General features: G+C 37.6%; 1 protein-coding gene across 2 annotated transcripts; it reads right to left on the reverse strand.

The window, feature by feature from the left end:
• Nucleotides 1-1406: 1406 nt before the first annotated feature.
• Nucleotides 1407-25038, reverse strand: LOC124163692 (protein smoothened). 2 transcript variants are annotated; one of them, XM_046540759.1, is made up of 15 exons: nt 24829-25038; nt 24120-24418; nt 21236-21417; nt 20644-20769; nt 19105-19215; nt 18351-18563; nt 15056-15231; nt 12924-13042; nt 11726-12058; nt 7830-8031; nt 6797-7078; nt 5124-5266; nt 4826-5024; nt 4116-4371; nt 1407-3173 (listed from the first exon to the last, which is right to left on the reverse strand). In XM_046540759.1, coding segments are annotated over exons 1-15 (3720 nt in total). In that variant the 5' UTR covers nt 24831-25038; the 3' UTR covers nt 1407-2096. The 2 variants fall into 2 exon arrangements, with proteins under 2 accessions (XP_046396715.1, XP_046396716.1); XM_046540760.1 differs by having other exon boundaries at nt 24782-25038.
• Nucleotides 25039-25286: the final 248 nt, after the last annotated feature.

Below are 25286 nucleotides of genomic sequence, written 5' to 3' on the forward strand. Positions count from 1 at the left end.
TAAGAAATGGCCCCTAGATATCCTTATGGTGTGAAGACCATCAAAGTAGCTTACTACTATCCCCCTGCAAAAATCAAAAATTGAATTATGCCATTGTTAAGGAGTTACATATAGTATATTCATGTCCACTCCTAAAAATTTGTTAAGAAATATATTTCTTTCAGATTGGCAACAATAAAATAGAAGTAACACAAAAGCTTTCTATTGCTCAGCTGGAGTAGATCTCTTATACTGGAAAACCTTTCCAGGTATGAGGACAATAGGGGGCTCCTCATTGTGTGACTTTTTCCCACAGCAAACTAATACCATGAAATAATTTCCAAGCCAAATTGATATAGCTAAATATCAAAAGATACTGCTATTGAAGTCTATCTACAAGGAATACCCATCAGACATTATCAGTGACATCAACTAGTACAATCAAGAAAAATTACTGATGGGCATACTAGTACCAGGTGTTGCTATCTGTGAACATCATTTTAAGAGCTGAATTTTGTTGAGAACCTTCAAAACATTCGTCTGGATGCCAATGGCATTCCTGTCAGTCTCACTTTCAGCACTCCAACAAACAAACTCCTGGAAATAAGATATGACACAGTCAAGCTGTTTCATCACATGCTGACGAAAACCAACTCCTTTGATGGGAAACTCTAAGGCAGACATATGATTTGCCAATAGAATCACGATTGTTTTCTGCCCTTAGTGAACTACAGCTACGTGTAGGATACCTGTCCAACATGGCCCCAGTTTCGAGCCAAGGGCTCCAAGGAGACCTTTTCTGGACCAAATGAACAATCGACAACTAGTTGGTAAGATCAACAGACCCAAAGTGACCAAGAACAACAGGAGGACCCAAAATGGAACATGAATATAAAAAAATGGCATGCAAATACAGAAAAATCTATGTGGAGGAGACCAGAGGTTAAGTAAAAAAAGAAAGAGCTTTGATTACACTTCAAATTCGCTCAACTGCTGCCGTGGTTTAATTGCCAACGCCATGCCATTCAGTGGGATAACACTACTGAGATACTGTGCCATGTTCCTTATCTTCTGTGATTGGCTCTCGAAGGAAGCCATAGAAATCAAGTGCCAATATCAAGTGAACATCAATAGGCCGCACTGGCTTCCAACTCAGCAGTGCAAAGAGGTCAATCGTAAGAAGGATGAGAGTTGAGAGAGATATGGAAATCAACGGTAGCAAACCAATCAAAGCACACCTGACCCCAAGTTTCATGCTGTATCTTATGTATTAAACAACAGCCACATATGCATGGCATCAATCAGCTCTGATAGGGAAGAGCAAGAGGTCCTCTAACATGTCAGCTACTATGGGACTGATTGATCCGTTGGAATCCTCAGAAGCTTTTCTACATCATTTCTTAAAATTTAGTTTTAACAGTCTAAAATGAGCAGAATATTTTTTTTTTACTTTTCTTATTGATTGTACATGCATCCATAAAAAGAGAAGAGAGTTCCAAAGTTACATTAGGAATGGTACATTTCCCAAAAATTCTAGTTGCCAATAAGAACATCTTGCACTTAATAATTATATGTATGTCGTAGGAAATGTACACCCCTTTTCAGTACAGCCAAATATCAAAGAGATGGTAACAATAAAGAACAAAACTTAAACTCTAGACTTTAAAAACTGACTCCCTCTGCTTCTTTAAAGTGAGAGTCCAAAAGTATTCTTGTAAAATGCAGTTAGCAATGTTGATAAAAAAGTATATGTAGAAAATAATTGCCAAATCAACAGAAATGAATGAATCATGACGTAATCCAGATTCAATGCTTAGAGCAACATCAAAAGGTAGATCATTTACAAGAGAAAATATCTACAAATAACACAATACTAAAATCATTCAAAAATCCATTAAATAATTATTGAAAAAAATATCACCATTCTGGAAATGAATGCAAAAGAGTATTACATGCAGCTAAACATGGTTTTAAAAAAAACATACTATGATGGCACAAGGAACTAAATGCTCCACATAATAAATAATGAAATGCAAGAAAAAACGAGCTCAGGAATCGATGCTGGTAGGCAGATAAAATATTCATAAAAATGCACTAAAAGATAAAAAATAATCAGTTCACTGAAGGGATATCTTACGAAAGTCTAACTTGTCCCGATAATCCACACTATCCTCACCAGCATCAGCACTCTTGCTTCTCTTGTCTTTGGATAAGCAAAACTTCTCACTTTTGGGTATTATTACTGGAGCCCTACGTTGGTCACGCCCCACTAATTCCTCCAACTCCTCTCGACTACTTGACATACAGTCTGAAGTAGCAGGATCACTGAGAGCTAGTTTCGATTGCCTTCTCACATTGTGCATAGGCTTTAGAGGGGGAGAACGGGTGTAGTCATCAGTCTCAAGGGATTGCCTCTGAGCACTCAATTGTTTTAAGAGCACAGAGGGCGAGAGAAATGCTCCAAGGAGAAGTTCCATTGAAGTCTGAGTTGAAACTTCCTTGCATCTTGATGAATGCGACGAGTCAAGATGACTTTTCAAAGAAGCTTCCACATCCTCCATACTACTACTTGATAACAGTTTCTCCAGGAGGTGACTTTCGTCCCTTTTTGGATTCAACTCACATGACAACCGAGAGTTCTTTTTGCTTGACTTCCCACTTGACCTATTGAGTAAGCTGTTGTCATCAGAATTTTTTGATAAATGTCCACGGCTACTGTGACCAATGCCACCACTCTTGAGGATGTCATCAGCCGTAGACTCAACGATGGCCGATCGCCTGCCTCGGAGATATCGACAGGTCGGCCCATTGACAACAACTCTGGGTCTTTCTCCCTCCCCTTCAGACGCCTCTTGAGCACTGCTTTGGTGATCACCCGAGGCAGATGAAGGCTTCTTGGGCGTTTTTGTGGAACCCAATAGCCCACTGTCTCTCTTGGACTCCTCCCCTGTCTTACCTTGATTATCTTTGTTAGAATGACTTGGAGATAGCACGCAGTCTAACGCATTCTTGACATCATCCTCATCAGCACTCATCTCGGACGTAGTCTGTCCAGGAAGAGTGAATGGGAAATTGGCCATTGCAGCAAGTTTGGCCGTATCACTCAATGGTTTGGGGAAGCTATTCTCTTTGATTTCAATTGCATCAAGGTTACGAGAATATTGGGGATGGACAACACCGAGGGCACTCAGAATCTGTAAAGGAATGAGTGCAACATTATGAGAATTAGCAGCATTATCCAGCTCATCCTCACTAGGAAAAATGACAAAGACAACCAAAACAAAGGAATGAACATATGTAATACTTAAAATTACAAGTTCCTCAAACTCCTATTTATCAACTGAAACAACAAATAGAATGAAGAGCATATAAATAATAACATATAAGGCCACATACATTCCCATTAACTTGGGACCCTCTGATAAGTTTTAGCCATTAATGCTTCACAGAAATATATGTAGTAACTTAAAAAACATGGATGGGTAATGAAGGATCAAAAATACTTCAGTAAAAGCTGAACCTAAATATAGACAGATTTTTCTCAACTCATGCCAGTGAATCTTTCCCAAACAATGGGGTCACAGTTTCTGAGTATGCTTTGTCTTATGCGAATCCACATTAGAGGAAGCATTAGCTTAAAGAAATATGGAGATTCAATTCATAAGTTGAAACTCTACAGGAAATATTCTGATAAATACACAACACAATGAATTAGGAAAATATAGTAAAGCATCATGAAAAAATACACATTGCTTAAAGGAAAAACAGCTTAACATTAAAAACATGGCACCAGTCACTGTACTTATCTGTACTGAATGTCCTGGGCAATTACAGGGCAAAAAATAATTTTAAAATGAATTAGCTAAGGAATTTATTTTTGAGGAGAGAGCATTGACCAATAATTCATATGAAAACATAAAAAAACAAAAACTTCTGTAGGTTACGAGAAAAATAATGTGCACTTGGAATTTAAAAAAATGATCAAATTGATTGCTCTTGTATTTCTAGCATTAAATTTACTCTATGCATGGCCATTAAAATACAGGAAAGAATGTGAGGATTTTATAAATAACTACATAAAACAAAATCTATGTTTGTGGGAGGTTTAAAGTGCTCATTTGAGATAGAAGCCATACCTCAGCACCAAGTTGGCTCTCCTGAGAAGTGGAGCTGCCCCTCCTGTGAGTGGTGGCAGCGGGGACCACCTTCCTCCTCCTTTTTCGCTGGGGAGGTGCGCGAGACCCTGCCCTCAGCCACCCACCAACGCTTCGTGAGTTCCCTCCCATCAAGCCAAGGGGCAGGGGTGTGGCCGTCGTTGCTCGTGCTTTCACCTCCGATATCTGCACAGACACTTGTGAATCCAGGGAGTGTCTCCTTGACTCCACGGAAAGCCTTTCCAAGAGAGATTAATAAATATACCTCAGACTTGTAACACTATGATGATAACAACTATCATCAGGCTTTCAAACATGTATTTCTTCAACAAATGTGAACCTTAGAAGCATAATTACTAACCAATGCAAGAATACCATTAGTGTACTTTATACGCCACGGGTGTTGGCTCCTATAGCCAATCTAACAAAAAATTAGCTACAAACTTCAATCTTTGAAAACTCACACAATAGGCATTAAAAGTACATTGTAAGAATACACGAGGCCATTCTAGATCAGAATGTACATACAATTTTGAAATCCTTAGTTTTCGAAGATTGGCATACTTTATATGCCAGCGTGCCCGCTCAAGGGTTAAAAGGTCAATAAAGCATATCAAATCAAAAAAGGTAAGTATACATCTATTAGTAGTTTAAAAATTTAAATAGTATGAACTACTTTTAGGTATTCTCACCTGCGAACACTGTAGCTTATCTCTGAGTCCATCGAGTTTCGTCGAACTTGGGATGAGAAGGAATTAGGACCACCCATCCCAAGGCCAGTTGCACCAGCTATTGCACCCCGGCGCATGACTAGGTGAGGCAGCGCTGCAGCCCAGGCAGAGCTTAAGTCTCCTGAAGCAGCTCCAACACTATTAAGGTCAAACTCAAGGCCTGAATGGAATGAAAATTTGAATGAATCACCATGTGTCCTTCCTACTCTCACCAATGATAATTCCAAAACATACTACGTAATTACAATGCCACACTTACCCACTGGGTCTTCATGAGTTGTATGAAAACTAATTGACAGCCTTCCACCTTGGTCAAATTCTTTGCGTTTCGCAAAAGCTCTGGCTATCACTTTGTGTTTTTGTAGACGAACAGGCTCATCCACTGGTCGACTATTGCAAACCCTACACAAAACGAATATGGCATTAACGTGAGATGCACAACAAAAGCGAGAATTTTTCTATCTGCATCATAATTTTTTTTGCAACAATGCTAATTTTGAATAAGCCAGAATAGTGGTCATCAAGACAGGAAAGTATCATATTGACTGCCTTTTGAAATTTTTCATATTATTAGAATTATTGATGAATTTCTGGAGTAAAGACTGCACTGGTCTTCCCACCCTGAGGATGGAGATCAACTCAGTACCAGAAAGGATAAGCCTTTACAACAGTCTGCAAGAGGAAGCAGCAGTACAAAATTCAAATCTGTTGTACACTCCTGGCTAGCATCTAAATCGCTGTACTCCGTGAATGAGTTTTTCACTCATGCAGCAGATATGGTTTTCTGAATAATCCTGTTCTTTATTTAAGTTGCAAATTGTAATTATATGTATGTACAGTGAACTGACGAGGTCAATTGTAAACCATTTACCTAACGACCAATAAATCTATTATTATTATTAATGTGCTTCAAAAATATTCGAATACATATAATTTTTTAAAACTTCTTGGTAACATCACACAATTTCAATACCTAAAACACACATTCTGTGTTTGATAAAATTAAAATGGTTTGATAATTAATTCCAGAGAGAAGCATAATCGACTTCTTCAATAGTCCCACTTTTCACGAATAATGTGAGAAAGGATGAACAACAGCAGTATGCAATGGAACTGCCTGAAGAAAGGCAAACCATGAAATACTATTAGATGAAGTAAAACAAACTATGTTAAAGAAAAACTGATGACGGACTCGATCAAAATTAAGACGATGAACAACTTGAACAAAGGAGATGGATATCATCCCTAAAGTTCCTGGAAAAGGTTCTTTGAGAAAGAAGTACCAAAACACCATGAAAAAAAGAAAAAAATGTCTTTTATAAGGACATCAAAATATCTCCCCTCTACTTGCCCTGAAGATGTTGAATGGAATAAAGGCAAAACAATTACGAACAAGTTCCAACAAGGTGAAAATCTAGAATTCATGGAGAGATTAAAAAAAATAAATTACATAGAATGAGCTACACATGTGCACACATCTTCAGCAATCGCAAATTAAGAACATTATGAATGGAAATGAAAAGGCATTTTGAACTCATACAGATGCACTTCTGAAGATGTCAATTCGTGAATGGGCGCCCAAGACACAGAAATGTGAGCATCCTACAAGAAAGTTTCACCAAGGGAGAGTCAAAAAGGATGCATCATTCATCCTCTAATTGCTCATCGGAAGTTGAGGCATCATTTTTCTCTCAGTTGCTGAGTGTCTACTCCAAACATCCATTAATATGGGGAATTCACTTCAAGTACAACAGTTATCACAGATATGATTCACAATAAACAATAATTGATACTTTAGCAACAACTGATAGTCAGAACAATACAACCAAAAACCACATAAAGAGCGTACAAAGATGTAGAAAAGGCTAATTTAAGAAGGTAAAAGTTATCCCTTGATGGTTCATATTGATATAGGATATATAATTTACGGACCTGCGGAAGAAACGTCTCCATGCTTGCATTGTGGAGGATGTCCATACCCAGGAGGACATGACGACACCAGCAGCAAAGGGAGCCAGTATATGTAACTGAACCATGGCTAAGCTTGGGCGTGACTCAAATCGGCATGCTCCAGCACCACCAGGTATGCCATCAATCCGATTCCATTCCAGGAGGAGCTCGCTGAGAGCTTTAGCCACTCCACCAGATGCCATATCACCTCCCAGCCCCAAAGCAGACTCGCCTGCACTCCCTCCTTCTTTCATTACTTTACACCTGAATGATGCAAATCAAATATAAATATAAAACTCAATACATTCATAGACAAATATTCAAATGGGACCTGGACTCTTTCAGTATCTTAAGTTTTCCTTCTCTTGTGTCGCAAGAAAATTTAGAACCCTAAGTGCATATGAATGCTGAAAGACTGCTGAGAGAAAGCTGAAGCTTTTAAGGTAAACAAAAACAAATTTGTTGACATTTTTTCTCAGGAATTAGATTGCCTAAATAGGCTGTCACAGAAAATATTTGATTAAATCATTTTTTTAATAAAACATGCACACCAAATGAATCCAATCACTTTCTGATAAGGAAAGGAGGGGGTTTGCTTTTTGGGGCCCTTTGACCATGTTGATGCAAAGGTAACCCTTTGGCAACCACTCTGATCCTGCAACCCTCAAACATGTACTCAGTATGCAATGGCACTGAAATTGATATAAACCACTCTTTTAAATTACAAATGTGCTCAAAGTTGAAGGTTGGCAAGGAGAAGGAAATAAATTTAGAGCCAGTCTTCAATTTTCAAGGGTGTATTTTTGAGAGGAGAAAATAATGGCTAGAATAAACACAAATATTTTGCTGAAAGCAATAAAAATTGAATCTAACACTTTCAATATGCAAAAATACTATGTAATCTCCAGAAGAGCACAAAAAATTTTATACAAATCCCGCTCTATGGCTATAGAATGCACCACACAGGCACTGCTTAAGGCTTAAATGCAATGACTTAAAACAGCACAGTACTTACACAACATAGCGATGCAGGCTAAGAGCCCATTTATCACGATTCTGCATTTGGTATGCATGACACACAAGGGTGAGAATTGCAAACAGTAAAGCAAATGCAGAAAAGAGAGCCAACCGAACAATAGCTTCTCGTATCCGAGCGCCAGCACGCTCAGAAATCAGATCTTTGCTTGTTAGCCTTAATCGCACCAGGGTCACCAAGCCTGTAAAAATAAAAATGTAATGCTAATAAAATACATTTTAAAATATGGAAATAAAATAATGCAATTGATAAAAATGGGTCCAACATTTGTTACTTTGGTCAAGATTAGGGTGTCAGAATTGAACCTATACATTTGGGTAGCCATGGTATGGAAAGTATGCTAATATGTAGTTCAAAAGATATGATTTTAGGAAAAATTAATAGATGTAAAAAGCCTCTTGATCTCTGTTCATATATTTAACTAGGCAAATACAAAGTGACTTATGGTTTCAATGCAGGACAGTATACCGCCTCTAGAAGAGTCCCTTAACTCAAATTAGAACTTTTTTATGATTTTAAGATGGGATATATCACTGAGTGCTGTTTCCTGCAGGTTGGGTCCAAATTTATAGAGTTCCAAAATTAGTACCAACTCAGCTTACCCGGCCACAGAATGAGTCACTTTGCGGTTGACTCCAATGACCATTTACACATTCCATAATTTAAAATATATACACCATGAATACCATAAAAGAACTCACTAATGCTAATAGATCTATGAATTCACAATAGATATTAAAAATGCTTTCAAATCCTTACATATACCAGATTTTATTTAATCTTATGTGCTTTCCCATTGAAGGTTTTTTATTGAAATAACACAAGTTTTATTGAAATACAATTGCTATTGATGAATGCACCTGATGACCCAATTATAGTCCTTAAAATGTTTACAAGGTAAGCACAAGTCATGATTTTTCCCAAGGAAGGCTATTTAATTACAGTGGAACTTGGTTATAACGTCCTCAAAGGGACCAGAAGATTTTTAACGTTATATCCGAGTGACGTTATAAAAAAGCAGCCTTAAATCTTAGTGAAAGGACAAAGTAAAAACGCAAATGTTCTGCTATATACAACACTGTTTATTGAAATCTACTCGTGCATTGGAATATGTCCAGACACCAATTAAACAAAAGAGTTGCATCCCGTCACCAGCTCAACGTCCAGCTTGTGACCTCTTTTTACTTTCATGTTTCTACACATGGTTTCTATGAACTTTGGGACATAATACAATCACACTACCACTTTTGCAACCTAAGAATCGCAAAATTTTTGACGCTATACCCGAGCGTCGCAATATTTGTTGACGATATAAACGGCTTTTCGTACAACATAAAATGTTCAATTTTGGCTGGTCGGTATAAAATGTGACGTTAAACCCAAGTTGACGTTACAGCCGATGCCGTTATAACCAAGTTCCACTGTAGTTCCTAAAATAATCTTTTGCACATAACTTATCTAAGAGAAATTATAAGTAATAATTATAAGAAATTTACATATGTGCATATATTTGAAAAATACAGCTCATACCATGCAAAATAAATTTGAAAAGCAGAATTTATGTATTAAAAAAGGATGAGACAATACACAGTTAATTCAATGCAGATAACAAACTTCATGGATGGATTATTATGCATGCTAATACATAATTACCTCAAGAAATCACTGACCAGACCTGAAGTAGAGATAACAATATAAAAAATAGAGCAGGTAGATATTTAGTCCTTTATGAAGAAAAAAACTTTATTCCGTAATTGCTATTCTAAATCTTTCATTCATTTTAAGAAAAATATACTACTTGTTGGGTGAAAATAACATGTACCCTGATGAAAACACGAAATACTTTTATGAGATGCTTTTAGAAAGATGATGTACTTTTATCCATGGTGAATCTAAAGAAATCTAGGTGGGTATTATCATTATTATTATCCATTAAAAAAATCCGATTTTAATTAGGCTAAGCATAAATTAAAGGTAATAACCATTCGGTAACAGTAATAGAGTAATTACTCTCTAATCAAGTTTTGAATCAGCCATTATTATGCTCTCAGACCATCTCACTCACTTTAGGTCATTTGCTAATGAAAGATTTTAGGCTTTCCTGGCGGACAGCTGGGATTTATTCTTCTTGCGTATTACACAAGGTCACATGGTCCAAGTTGGCCGACATTTTGCTATAATCTCAAGAATTCTGGTGAAATATTTAGTGAGGCCAACACGGTCCAACTGACCTGCTGTAACGCCTAAGAGGAATACATCCGATTCACCCGGTGCTAGAGAATCACATTGGATATAAGTGAGCATAAGCAGATTGAAACTTATGTACATTCAATCCGATAACTTAGAATCTACTCGCAGCTAGCCTCAAAAATCTCTCCATTCTTCAATGTTATGCCCCATCTGGAAATTTAGGTTGAATGTTATTTTTCCCTGCTTTCCCAGAAACAGAGAATGGATTCAAAAGCTTAAACACATACATGATAAATATTTAAATGAAATCATTTAGGGTAATCTCAGTTAATCATAAAGCCTACAATAATTAACCCTCCGGGAGAGCAATTTTACGCACTTATCCCAATCATCAAACAAAAGTGTACTTAAGTTGGGATGAACTTGGTTTTAAGGATTGTAAGAGCAGTCTTTGAAACAATGAAGGTAGATTCCGTAGATACCATCTCTAGTTGAAAAAAAGGCACTACATTACCATATAAACTTACTGCTCAGGGGGAATTTCCTCCTCTCAAGTCATGCTAATACAGTGGGAACGAAACCCTTATGACGGGCTCGCGGGATACACTCCTGGAGCAGGGACTATAAGCGATCAGCTTTTCTCCTCTGCCACCAGAAGGGGAAGGACGGGAAGGAACAAGGAAAGGAGGCGCCGCCGCGATGAGAGCCCGACGACGCCTCCAGGGGAAGGAAGGGAGGGGACGAGGAATCCTGCACTGTCACAAGGCGGGCAGGTCCTACCATCAGCGAAACCCAGCTTACGCAATTAATATGCTACCAATTTTAGTAGATTTTCCTATGAGGAAGAAAAATCTATCGATCAAATCGGTAGATTCATGCTAATACAGTTAGGTATTTAAAATTAATCCTTTTATTAATCTTTCTAAACATAAATTTTCCCACAGTTTTGAAATAAAGAAATCTGAATCTTTGCCGATAAGGACAGTAATTGCCATTGGCGTGGGGGCTGGCGTCTCATCAACGCATGCCTTGATGTAAAGGCTCCATTGACTCTTCTACCAACATCTATGTTGATGAGGTCAAGCCTTCCAGCCGATCGGGTCACCACTTCTCAACTACTCCTCTCCTCCTCACATGGTTCTTTGTTTTTCACACACTTGTGAGAGATTCCTTCCCACAATAAATGGTTCTTCACAACATGTTAATGAACTGGAACTCTAACGACTTATGAATAATGGATGAATACTTTTACCTTTTTTCAAATTTTAAACCTATTAGAGAATGGCTGAATGATGAAGACCTTTTTGTTGTGCCATATCTTCCCCTTTCAACTACCATACCTCTTAATGAATTGCAATTTTGAGTGAACAACCCAATTCTCCCACACAACTGCCCTCTCTGCTAAACTTCCCGCTTGAGTCCCTTCCTCAGGAAGATCCTAGATACACCCCTGACCCTGCCACAAAACCATGACTTACAGGACATGCATTGCTTGTGTCCATCTTCATAGACGACAGTTTTGCAGGCATTGCAACTGGCTTCTTCAGGCCGATGAATAGCGCTGTCATCTACGAAGATGGACACATGGAGTGCATACACGGTAAACCTCTCTGCTGAATCTTCACCACACCGTGAAAGCCTACACAAGGATAACCTAATAATTTTTAGAGTTGAATGAAACGTACCTTTCGTCAAGAAAAACCCTCCCACTGCAACAGCAATAACGACTGGAGCCAGTAGGAACACAGCCCTCGACGTGGGGGTCCCACCTCGGTCTTGAGCCACTTGTGCATATGCCAGCGATGAACCGAAAGTGGAGTAGGATGACTGAGTTGTGGAAGAAGGAGGAGAGGGTGGGCGTGGGAAGGGTGACGTTCGACCAACAAAACATATGCCTGTCAAGCCATCGGCATCAACCTCGCCCAGCGCCATGGCTGCGATTGTCAGAACCAGGGGAAGTGACCATGCAGCCAAATGAAAATAAGCACCTCGTTGGTCCACTCTCTCTCGCACTTTCCCTAAAATTAAGATATGAGCATCCATTGAACCCAAAAAGAAACCACAATGAACTTGAAATCTATTGGACTAAAACTGTGATGATATATGAAAAATGATGTTTTGTGGATGTGAGTATTATTCAACTGCATACCTTTATTTGTAAACATTAGCATGTTTTCAGCACTTAAATATAAGTAAATAATGAAAAATATGCAATAAAATAATCTATCAGGATTGTAATAAACAAGACCCATTTAGAAATTGAAATTTGTACCTGAAAATTTTAAAATATACCCTTAAGTCCCAACTATGATGCATACTGATGCGTAATATGCAGGTCAACCTTTGGCTATCATCCACATATCTCCATAATTTCATGCACTACTCACACTCATATGTGATACGCACAACACCTGCAGAACTTTATTTTGTACTGAAATTCATGTTCTTGGAATCACAGTGATTCACAAGAAATATCATCATTTCTCTGATTTACAGCTTGAAATCTAAAATATATTTTTTATTAAGTATATGCCCAGAAATTTATATGCATAACACACAATCACTCATCTCATATGTAACATACTTCAAACAACTTTTAAAAAACCAAAGCACAACAAGTTACACTTGAGAATTAAGGGTGAGTGTGGTATAAATACAACAAAAAATTATAATTTTTGCAAAACATATGAGCAGGAGGAAACAAGTGATGTCCTCTCTCCAAATAAATAAGGATAACAAAATTGGATACTAGTGCATGGTATTCATGATAAAATCACCTGCTCATACTTATTAAATACTCCATGAAAACCTATTTTAATCAGTAGAATACTTTAATAATAATACTCAATTACAGAATTTGAAGGAATCTAAAATAGAACTCACCCAAGGCCCGGAAACTGATGTGCCATGCATACGACAATATGGCAAACCAAACAATGCCCGCCATCAGGAAATAATACACAAGCACAAACACTATCACACATGATAGATTTTCACCAGCACTGTTAATAAAGTAGAAAAATTATTAAAATCCAACCATTGAAAAGAACTTTTAGCCATATTTTACAAGGCACAAATACTCAACAGATGACTTCATATATGAATGAGCACGGGTGTTATGAATAAAATTCATTGGGTAAAAAGTTGAGAACAAGTAGAAAAAATTGGAAAATGTAGCTAAGAAATTAAAATTACAAAAATTGCAGAATAATTCTGATAATGAAATATGCAAAAACAGTTTGTACATTTACTAGTTTCAACTTCATTTCTTTTTAAATAACTATTCTAGCCAGATGGTGATGATGGGGTATGATGTCAAATGGACTCATCAAAGCAGATATCGTGCCATTTTTGCACAACAAACAATTTACCACATTTGGAAGTGTTTCATAGCCTTGATATACACATATATATAATCTAACTCCGAGGAAGGTGGTATTGCCACCGAAAATTTAGTTATTTAGTGAGTGTGAGTTTCTATTCTTTATTGTGTGTTCTGATACTGCCCATCCTAGGGTTTTTTATGATATTTACCTCGCCGAGGAACATTTCGAAGTGTATATATATATATATATTGTAGCCGTTGCCGTTTGGCTCGGCTCATGGTGTATTAAAGAGGCATTTACGAGGTAGGGAAGGCTTGCGTAAATTATGAAGGGTCGTATAAATATTGTAAAGTGTTATTTAATTTTGTGGAAATGCTCATGTAATTTTGTGTAAATGCTCATGTAATTTTGTGTGAATGTGAAGTGATGAATGAATGACTAGATTTTGTATTTTTCCGCCCCCCACCCCTCCCACGATTCTTCCGTCTACGAAGTGGGAAGTTCCATCGTCTACGTGATTCGTAGCATGTTTCTCCCCACCCCACTGTGAAGCCGGAACACCTGCGTACGGAGATGATGAAATCCTCCAACCCCGCCCCCCACAGAAACCCCCGATGCCTTGGGTTTTTCTGTTCACTCATCCCCCTCCCAGAAAGTGGCTATATAAGCGGAGTGCAGGCGACATGCAGGAGACTATTTTGCTGGAGAGTCGGCCGAAGGCTCTGCTCTGCGAGCCACCCATCCTGCGAGGAGAGAGAGGCAGCCCAGCGTGGAAAAAGACGCGAGATTTAAACGGCGGTGACTTTGGAAAGAGGAGATAAGACGGTATCTTCCTAGCACAAGCAGCAGAAGACGTCAATCCACAGCGCCAACAAAGGAGTTCTCTCATCCCACAGCGATACTAGTCGCAATATCGAGCCAGCCGAGGAAATCTTCTCCACCAGCAAATCAGCGAGAGCGATAAGTACTCTAGCCACCAATATCCCCAAATTTCAACAGAATCAGAAGAGCCCCATTCCCCTCTCTCTTCCATTCAAGAGAAGAAGAACAGTGATATATTCCCGTACATTTTTTTATATATTTTTTAAGTTCCCCTGTGTCCCCGTGTGTGTGTGAATGGTTAATTGTAGTTAGTAGGACAATTAGTGATAATTTGGAATTGGCGTTTGTCATTTTTCAAGCATTTTTATAATATTTCACGCCAACAATTGTAATCAGGGTTTATTTTCTTTTCTGTCATTTATTAATTGATGTTACAAGGTAGCTAACTGGCCAGTAGCAGTAGTTTAATTTGTGTTATTCAAAGAGTCATTTATTTATGTATTTTGTGGAACATTTCCCAATTGAAGTGCTCATTAAACGTGTTGTTGGAATTGTAAACTGTTACGTAAGCCTTCATTATTTCGTACGCGCCAGCCTCCATTCAGCAAGTGAACCTACCCCAACTTATTTTTCCATTTCCTTTCCCCCCCCTCCATTTCCCCTAGCCATCGAACCACGACTCGCTCACCTTGAGCGATCCCTCCAAACTATCCTCCCCCACCCCTCTGAAAGTGAAACCCGGACGGACGACGGCCCGGTGGGTTACAATATATTATAACCTTACTTGCATGTTATTCCTATTGAGATATGTTCATAATATGCATAAACAAAAAATAAAAAAAATGATAACCACCATATTGTACATACCTGGGCTCTGACATCCTCAGGGTACCATCTTTGCGGCACACTATATCTTTCCTTGCACCAGATCCCACAAACTGAGCAAGCCAACCTCCCGTAGACACAAGGAAACACAAATTGATGTAGAATATCACCAAAGCTGGATAACGGTTAGCTGCTCTCCAGTCAATTAAAAATGTCAGCTGGAATATGAAAGAAGCTTATCATTATAAATATATTTTCATAAAATAAAAATTGGCAGGCAGGTTTATTTGTACATGTATGTTGCTAAATAAAAAAAATACAACAATTGGGAAAGAGCCAATTCCACAATTGATTGGAGTACATGGAGAAGACCATCTGAACCAAAATGGAAGTAAATTAAGAGAATTTATAACTTTCAACGAATTAAAAGTAACGAACACATTTTTCAAGAAAAAAGATATCAATAAATTCACCTGGTCAGCCAGGGGTCACCGATCCCTAATTGATTACATAATTGTTAACCGAAAATTAGCCTCGAGGATAACTGATACACATGTATATAGAGGAGCAAATATATGCACCGATCATTTCCTTGTTAAGGCAAAAATACAACTATGGGCAAGGTGGAAGAAGCATAATACGGAAAAGAAACAATGTCAAGTAAAGAAAATCTTCAAAACATACCTTTTGAAAGAGAGTAGTATTCGAAAACTGTACCAACACAGGATTACACAACTGCTCGAACAGATAAAACCAGAACATGACATCAATAAGGAATGGGAAAATCTTAAGAAAGCTATTTTACAAATAGCTAATGAAGTTTTGGGCACCAGAAATAAAAAGAAACGGAAAAGAGGTTTAAAAATCTGGAGCAAAGAAATAGCACAGGCCATCGAAAATAAAAACAAAGCATACAGAGAATACCTACAGAGAAAAACAGAGGAAACGAAAGAAAAATATCACAGGGTCAGAAACCGCACGAAAGCAACAATAAGGAATGCACATATGATATCATGGGATAGATTTATAAGTGGAGTAGAGGATGATATTCATGGTAGGCAAGAAATAGCATATAAACTGATGAAACAACTCAACAGATCAGAGAAAGATACTGCCCAACTAAATGTTATACCGAAGGAAGAATGGATAGAACACTATAGGAGATTATGGTATGATCCAACATTAGATGATACGATCAACACTCCAGAGGAAACAATAGGAGTAGACCCTATTGATTTGAAAGAACTAGAATGTGCTCTGAATAAGACAAAAAATAGGAAAGCTGCTGGCATAGATGGAATTGAATCAGAGCTGATAAAATATGGAGGTACATCCCTACAAATAAGAATCCTCCATCTATACAACATGTGTTGGAAAAAGCTTGAAATCCCAAAGGATTGGAATGTGGCGAAGGTTGTTTCATTGTTTAAAAAAGGAAAAAGAAATAATCCAGAGAATTACAGAGGTATAAGCCTACTAAATACTGCATACAAAATTTACAGTAGAATAATAAATACTAGACTACAAGCTATCTCTGATGCCATTTTATTAGAAGAACAGGCTGGATTTAGGAAGGGAAGATCTTGCATCGACGATGTTTTTACTTTAAAACAAATAATTCAAAAACGAAGAGAGTTCAATCTGGAAACGCATCTGGCATTCATAGATTTTGAAAAAGCATTCGATCGTGTAAATAGAGAAATGTTATGGTCAGTTATGCAGAAAAGAGGGTTTCCTAGACATCTGATAAAAGCTTCCCAGAGTCTATACAGAGACACCAGAATTGTAATTGACACAGGGAAACAGATCACCCAAGAAATTATCATTAACCGAGGAGTTAGACAGGGTTGCAGCCTATCCCCAACCTTGTTTAATCTATACATAGATGACGTTCTAAGAATGTGGAAAGAGAATAATGTATCACCAGGCATAGAAATAGGACCATCTCATTACTTAAATACGATGCTGTTTGCTGACGATCAGGTTATAATACAAGATAAAGAGGACAAACTCCAGATGGCAGTACACAGACTACACGAGTTGAGCAAGCTATACAACCTGAGAATTTCAAAAAACAAAACAAAGACTATGGCATTTTTAGGAAGCAACCCGATAAGAACAAAAATTGTTATTGAGGATCAAGTCCTGGAGCAAGTGTCGCACTTCCAGTACTTAGGATGCGACATAACATATGACGAGGAAAAAGATATTATAAATAAGGTTAACACTTTCCAGAGAATATGTGGCACTATCAGAAGAACTCTAAAGAACAAAACAAGAAAAGAAACACAAATAAAATTTTACAAAGTGATGGCAGTCCCTACTGTACTCTACGGATCAGAATGTTGGGTAACAAAAAAGAAGGAATTAAGGCAGATAGAATCGTCTGAAATGAAATTTTTAAGATCAGTTAAAGGTTGCACAATATTGGATAAAATAAGAAACACTCAAATAAGAGATGAACTGGGTGTCCAAGCAGTCACTGACAAATTAAAAGAATACAAACATAGATGGAAAGAACATTTACTTCGAATGCCAAATGAAAGAATTCCAAAGCAAGCAATGGAATATCAACCATTTGGCAAGAGAAGTATAGGAAGACCAAGGAAACGATGGTGATGTGGAGCCGGAACAGGCTTAGTAGCCTAATCCTGGAAGGAAGAAGAAGAAGACAACATAAATTGTAGGAGTTGAAGGAATGAAAACTTTGCTTTTTCCATATGGCGATTTCTTTTTTATTTCTTAGTTAATGAACATGTTTCTTGCTATAGATTCCTCCTCATCCACTTTCCCTCTTACTCATCCAACCCATCACCCACCCTACTCACAATGTCGCCTACCCAAGCACTGAACCCAACTGCCACCTCCCCCTATTCACCAACCCCACAGCACCCGAAAATTTCCCACTCCATTATTTTAATGCAATATACATACTGCCCAATTTACCTGTACTCTTCTTCTTGGAAATGTTATGCAGTAACAAAACCATAGGCTTACAAAAAAATCACCATGTGGAGGAAGCAAAGTTTTTATTCCTCCAATGCCTATGATAAAGGATTTCCACCAAATCACACCCACTATTATTACTTATATAACTTGAATGCTGAGCAAACAACCACATGAGTTCAAAATTGGATGGGAGGTAGTTTGGCTTTTCAATTCACTGAAAACCTTCCTTCACTGATGTGGAAAATGAAAAAAATGGTGAACATAGCAATATATTTTTCCAGACTATAAGATTAGGTCTAATGAGCCATGTACTTAATGTTAAAGGAGCAGAGTAGTTAAAAAAATAAGAGCACAGATTTCTGTAGAAATACTAAGATTCGGCACTTACCACGGTGAAAAGGTTGAAGGCAGCACAAATGGAGCCTGCCCATCCAAGCAGATTGCGGATTTGTGCCTGCTCATCAGATGGAAAGAGGGGAGGATCACATCCAACTCCACAGCCCTCAACTCCTTCCACCCACGAATTCTTATCCTCTGTTGAAACCAATGGATGTGGGCAACCTCGGCCGCTGCCATTGAACCTCACTTCACGCAAATCATTCTGTGGAGTAAAAAATATTTTCCATAATACAGCGAAACCCATACATAGTGAGGTTGAGGGAGCTGAAAGGTTACTTTGCTACATGAAGGCCTGCTCTTGTGAACTTTGGATTGGGCTTCGAAACATGCTTACTGGAGTAATATCGTTGCAATTATTTTGTAAACTTGCACAGGAAAGTAAAATATCTGAAAGCATTTAGAAATATGTAGTTCTACCATCCAAATCTATAAAAAACGGCAATTTGTCTCCAGTCCAAAAAACCATGATGAAAATACATTTAAAATGCTTAAAATTTCACAAAAGTGGTCATGGGAGCCACATAATCAATGAAAAGTGCACTATATGCAGCAAGTTATAAACAAGCATATGATACAGGAAAAAATAAGTAAAGTGGAGAGTGAGGACTATGATGAGACTTTAAACTTAATGTACAATTTGAAAGAGTAATAACAAAAAATAGAACATGTATGAGTTCAGTTCAATGGGTCAATCAAATTAAATATTAATATTAGGAAAAAATGAGGAATAGATATAGTCAAACCTTGCACATTGGTGGGAACTTCGTAGTATTGGCACACTGCAAAAAATCAGGCCATTCTCCAAAATGCATTCTCACAATTCGGCAAGGACCCATGACAAGACGGCACATCTCCTGTCAACGAACAGAACACACAGTTACAATTGAGAATACAGTAAAACTTCCATCTCACAATATTAAAGGAACTACCAAGAAAGCGCAAATATGAGAATAGGGTGAAATGGAAGAGCATTGCTCACATTAGGCAATGTCTGGGACCTAATTAAATTAGAGTAAAATCAGGCTAACTTATAATACAGGATCCTAAATGGAAGTTCTACTGCAAATATTTCTGCTTACAAAGGAAAAAACAGTTCACCCACATATATTTGTCCTATATTTGTATTCTACACTCATTACCAATTACATTTCAAAAGATATATTCTTTCGCCATTTAATTTAGCATATTTTTCATTAACTTAGTAACAGCCCATCCTTTACTCTGAAATAACAAAAAAGTTAGTCATAAACAGTGGTGACATGTGCATATATACATGTTAGCAACTGCACACCCAAAGATGAATGAATATAAAAAATAAATGTATTCCTTTGCAAAGAGAAAGATAAAAATCCTGTCCACATAGAGATGGGATATGAAGCTCCAAATGCTACTGCTATCTCCTTGGCAAATTCACCGCTCTACAAGTGGCATCGAGCTGGCCACATATTCAGTCTACGCGATCGCTTGTGGATGTGCTCAGGCGGGATGAGGTAAGGCAGAGGGTGCGGGGGAGAGCTCGAAGCAGACTCACGCAAGTGTGCATATTTGGTGAGTAACTCGCAGGTAGTGTAGCGGTGTAACTGCCACCTACACTACTTGCCCTCAGGATCCTAATCTGTCAATACATTCAGCGCCATTTATCAGCATTCATTTGAACTTCATGCCCTTTTTCATCATTGTATATCTTCTCCAATGCACACCCTGGATATATAACCACAAGCTGCCAGTGGTCATTAATGGCACATTTTATACTCATTTGAGGAGTTTCTTAATTGGAAGAGATCTTTAGTTTAAGATAGGTACTGAAGTACTTAGCAAGAAAATAGCAGAGTAACAACATAACTTATTTTTATGGAATTTAATTCTTGATCCAACAATGCATGAAGATAAAAGAGTTTGGATTGGATAAGGCTATGTTGAGTTCAAATTCAACCACAACTTTAATTGCCTTTTAACTTTCTTTCCACTCCTTTCCTAAAACTCTATAAACTCATTCTAATCCTAATTAAAATATTTCAAGTGTACAGAACTGCACTACATTGCCCAGTTACCCACCTTACCAGTAAATTAAACAAGTTTTTACCTGTAGAAAATAATTGTGCAGATGTGAAACTATACGTTTTAGCTAAAAAAATATGGTGAAAATCATTTAGGAAAATCATTCCTTCCATCATGACAAATTCACTATCATCTATAGAAAAAGCTATAATATATATACACATATATTTTTCAACCAGTTAGGCTAAAAAATCTAACTTAAAAGAAGCCTATGAGTGCTTTACCTGTGATGGGAGATGGACTGAAGAATTATCACAGCGAGGGAAGTAAAGGGCACACAGCAGAGGTTGAACCACAGCCCAACACCTCGGGACCCATCGCAGTGACTGCTCCCACTCATGGATACGTTCCTACAGATAAATTGCAATACTGTTACAACACAATCAAAGAATGTTCAGCTTTTTAAAAAATAAATCACAGTGAAAATGATAAAATGCATCACTCATCTATGACTGATGAAGGTAGTCGTTTATAATTTTTGTCTTCATGTTTAAGATACAAAACTTCTACTTTTGTGAAGTATACCAATGAAATAAAATATTTACATCAAAAGGCATCCATTAGTTCAATTGTATTAGGCTCAACTATATGGAAATTAATACACTAAAATGAAAAGGAAACTTCGTTGCTAGTACTTAAGTACTTGATAATGACCTCTATGGTTCGAAACAAGTCGTACGGAGGAAATAAATCTGTGGAAAGCAACGAAGTCTCCTTTTCATTTTCGGGCATCCATTAGTATCACGCAAAATTTATGTCTGAAGACCTTATTGGCACTGAAAGTGCTAAGATGGTTATGGAAATGTGGAGCCATACCCTTGCTTCTGCCTGTGATAGGGCATCTTCCACAAGACCTGAAGAGGTGTGCTCGTATGGCAGCTTTGCACCTAGACATGCTGTCTGTTCCAGGGGCTCGCACGTTGCTGGTCTTGTACAGTAGTGTCCTCCCTTCACCCGGGCCGATCCTCCACCCACAACTTTAGATCCAACAATCTTATCTTCAAAGAGAATTAAAAAATAGTAAAATTAGAAGATACTATATCAAGAAGGGCTACATGAATAGCCAATTTTTTCCTTCAAACTATGAATATACCAAATAAGTTATTAGTCTGAAAAATCTAAGGCTTCTGTCGGGATTTCTATGTAGGTTTTTCATTACATTTAAGTTGACATGATGGAGGCAGAAGACCATTGAAAGCAGAGATAGGGCACTTGAACAGTGGAATACTTGAATTATCAGATGAGCAAGCCTCACATTTAATGCACTGCAGAAGCAAGTGACTTTGTATGCAGTCACGCGCACGGGTGCAAGGATAAATATACCAAAGGATGAAGTTTGACATGACAAAATATTTGACTCAGCCGGGATTCGAACCCGGATCTCCCGATTGCCGGTCAGGTGTGTTAGCCAGTTACACCACCAAGCCATTTTCTCTTTGGGATGGATTTTACCGAACAAGATGTTGACGTCACAAGTCCACACTGTGGCACATGTGGTGAGGGTCGTGCTTACTAAGCCACTGTCATAGTGAAAAACCCTTATTTTGTCACTGGTCGGCAATGACGAATTTCAAAGCACTGCAGAAACAAGTGACTTTGTACGCAGTCGGTAAATTGTGAGACCCAGTTACTAGGGCTGTCACAAGACATTGCTGAAGTCCTGGATCAAGGCCGTGAAATTGATGCTGTGATCATTGATTTCAAAAAAGCTTATGGTACGGTGCCACATGTTCAATTGATAAAAAAATAAATAGGCTACAGATAGATGACAGGATTAAAGTGTTGATTAGGGAATTTTTGAAAGGTAGATCCCAGAGGGCAAGAGTAGGTGAAGGATATTCTACGGAGATAGCCGTAAGGAAACTTATTAGGTCTGCTATTGTTTTTAATATACATTAATGACATCCATGTGGGAGTTGACTCCAAAATATGCCTTTTTGCAGATGATTGCATAATAGTATACCATAGGATCAAATGCAGTGAAGACCGGTGCATCCTTCAAAATGACTTAAATAAAATATCTTCATGGATAATCTCCAACAAAATGGCTGTGAATACCAGAAAATGCAAGCAAATTGCATTCACAAGAAAGAGAAACAAGGACAATCGGTTATATATCTTGCTCAGGGAAAATATTTCCAACTTTAACGACTTTAAATACTTAATTTCAATCGCAGGTTAATTTCAATTCCAAAACTTGAATGGGGAATGCATATTGATCATGTGGTAGGGAAATAATTTAAAACTCTGCATTGGGTCATGATAAATATAAAAGAGAGTAAAAAATAAACCAAAGAAATGGCCTACATGACTATGGTTTGGCCTGTACTAGAGTATGCTACTTTGGTGTGGGGTCCCCAATGTAAAAATGAATCTTTAAAGATTGAAAAAGTTCAGCGAAAGGCAGCCAGGTATACTCTAGGGAAACATAGAAGAGGGGAAAGTGTAACAGCTGTGATAGGGTGTTTAGGATGGAAACCTCTAAAAGTGAGAAGAACCATACATAGGTTATGCGGGGTGTACAAAGCTTTTACTAAAGAAAGGCCTAGGAAAGAAATCGGTTTCAAGCTTGATTCACCCTGCTCCATAAGAAGGTAAGATCATAAATTCAAAAATAAGTTAAAAAGACAGATATTTTGAAAAAATCCTTCCAACATAGAGGAATAAAGCAGTGAAAAGACCTGCCTGAAGTTATTTATAAGATCTTCCCAACAAATGCTAATATTTTTTGGTATAAGTGTTTATCATTTATTGGTTAATTACATAGTGGTTTATTAGGGAGTGTGTGAAATGGGGTTAAATGGGTCAATGTTCATTTGTTAGTTGTATGATATCAGAATTAATGTATTTTAAGGAGTGTTTGGAATTAGGTTATTGGGGTCATAGTTCATTGTTAGTTGTATAACATTAGAATTAATGTATAATTATTTTTTTACTATAGGTGTCTTTTCTGTTGCTTGCTTAGTTATTAGATTGGTACATTTGTCATTTCGGTGTGTAAATCTAATGCTGCCACTAGGCAATTGCCTACTTGCAGCAATATGTAATAATAATAATAAAAAGTTTAGAACCACCCAAGCAAGTAGGTACTTAAAACGACCATAGTACAACATTTCATGATATTCGGCACAGAAGGATCCCCTATGAAAAAATGTACAGTACAATGCAATAACAGTACTGCACATTGAGGATTTATGATTTAGAAAACTTTACATACTGAAGACATAATTGAAATCTGAATCAACACAAATATCTGAGAAAGATTTTGTGGAGAAAAATATATGAAGAAATGCGATATTCATCCCATCAGAAGTCAACTTTAATTAATAATGATAAGTAAATAATATAATCTGTATAGGGTTAGAAAATGTATAATATCCAAATTTAATCAATAATTCCTCAATGAATTTTCCTGAATTAATTAATTTAATTAAACGAATTCTCTTAAGGGGCTTAAAAGCCCTTTAAGAGAATTCGTTTACATAAGGAATCATTGCTGTACATGCCAAATGAAAGCATGACCTACCTTTCAAAACTTTATTAAAATGAATGCTGATTTCTGATAACTAAACAAAACAAAAAATAGTGCTCCAAAACATTCTAGTCGTGATGTCTTAGCAAGACATTGACCTAAATATCTCTTCATATACAGCAAAAAATTCGTTTCAAGAAAATGAAATAGCCAAGTAATCACAGATACCTCCATGGCTGAACCTGTCCAAGGAATATGGAGAAATAGGAGGGCTTTCAACAGCTGGTCTCTCCTTGGAAGACTTTAGTCGAGGCCTCACAGCTTCAGTTACTGGAAGGATAGGAAGGGTCGTATGATCCAAGGCCTTCGGGCTATGAATTTCAGGGTTAAGTGAGCTTGTTTGCTGGCTATCTGGCCCATGAGCGACGGGTGTGGCGGTTTCATCTGGGTGAGCTAGGCCAGGGAACAAAATCACACAGTTGACCAATATGATGAGGAACATTGGTCCAGGCTTCATGATGCTAGGCCTGAATAAATGAAAAATGTAGATCACCAACTCAAAACAAAAATAACAATCTAATGTTTACGTGCTTCATGTTACAAAAACAACACGGAGAACAATTGAGAATACGATTCATACATTAAAATAATAATCATAGCCAAATTGTTAAAATATTGCGGCTTGAAGTCATCAGTGAGCTTAAAGATATGGCTACCAATAAATTGCTTATATTCCACGGCGAGAATTTATCCATTATTTTGGTAAGGTAAGATGTTAATGACAAACTAATGATATAGAAAATTACATAAAGTTTCCAGGACGAAGGATTATTCTAAATGATGATTGACATTATATTGTCCACGAAACAAGGAATAAATCTGAGACTCACACAACACAAAAACAACACTGATTCTTCACTCATTACGCTGTGCTCACATCCGTAGTTTTAAATATCCGTCAGCGGAAAACTAAGGTAAACATTTCTGGCACCATTTCCACAATTATCTTGAACGGGTACTTAACAGAATATTATTTACGTCCCCGTCATTTGGTAAGGTTAGTTTCAACCATTTCTTCCGGAAAATTTCATACGCTCCTGAGTGTAGACCACACACATTTTCCAAGGACCACCCACGAAGATATACATCCCGCCATGCCGTTCTATTGATGTAATTCGGGCATAGGCTGGTAGATGGCAGGGCAACGCAAACTTTGGAAGACTTTCCAAATTCATTCGATAGAGGGTATGCAATTCTTTTGAATATGAAGTAGCGCGAAGAGCGCGAAATACATGAAATACATTTTCATCATGGTCCTGAGTTACAAAATACTTTGAGGCAGCGGGGTATTTTTTCGGAACCAGATAAGTGAATTTTGAATTATTTTTCATTTAT

This window comes from Ischnura elegans, chromosome 8 (genome assembly GCF_921293095.1).
Source record: "Ischnura elegans chromosome 8, ioIscEleg1.1, whole genome shotgun sequence".
Classification (NCBI taxonomy): Eukaryota; Metazoa; Arthropoda; class Insecta; order Odonata; family Coenagrionidae; genus Ischnura; species Ischnura elegans.

Bases quoted from the DNA above. Each gene is read 5' to 3' on its own strand.
- LOC124163692 (XM_046540759.1), bottom strand. The intron at 7,079-7,829 runs GTAAGTACTGTG...TGCATCATTCAG, and splicing joins AGCCTGCATCGCTATGTTGT to GTGTAAAGTAATGAAAGAAG. The intron at 5,267-6,796 runs GTCCGTAAATTA...CGTTTTGTGTAG, and splicing joins TGGAGACGTTTCTTCCGCAG to GGTTTGCAATAGTCGACCAG.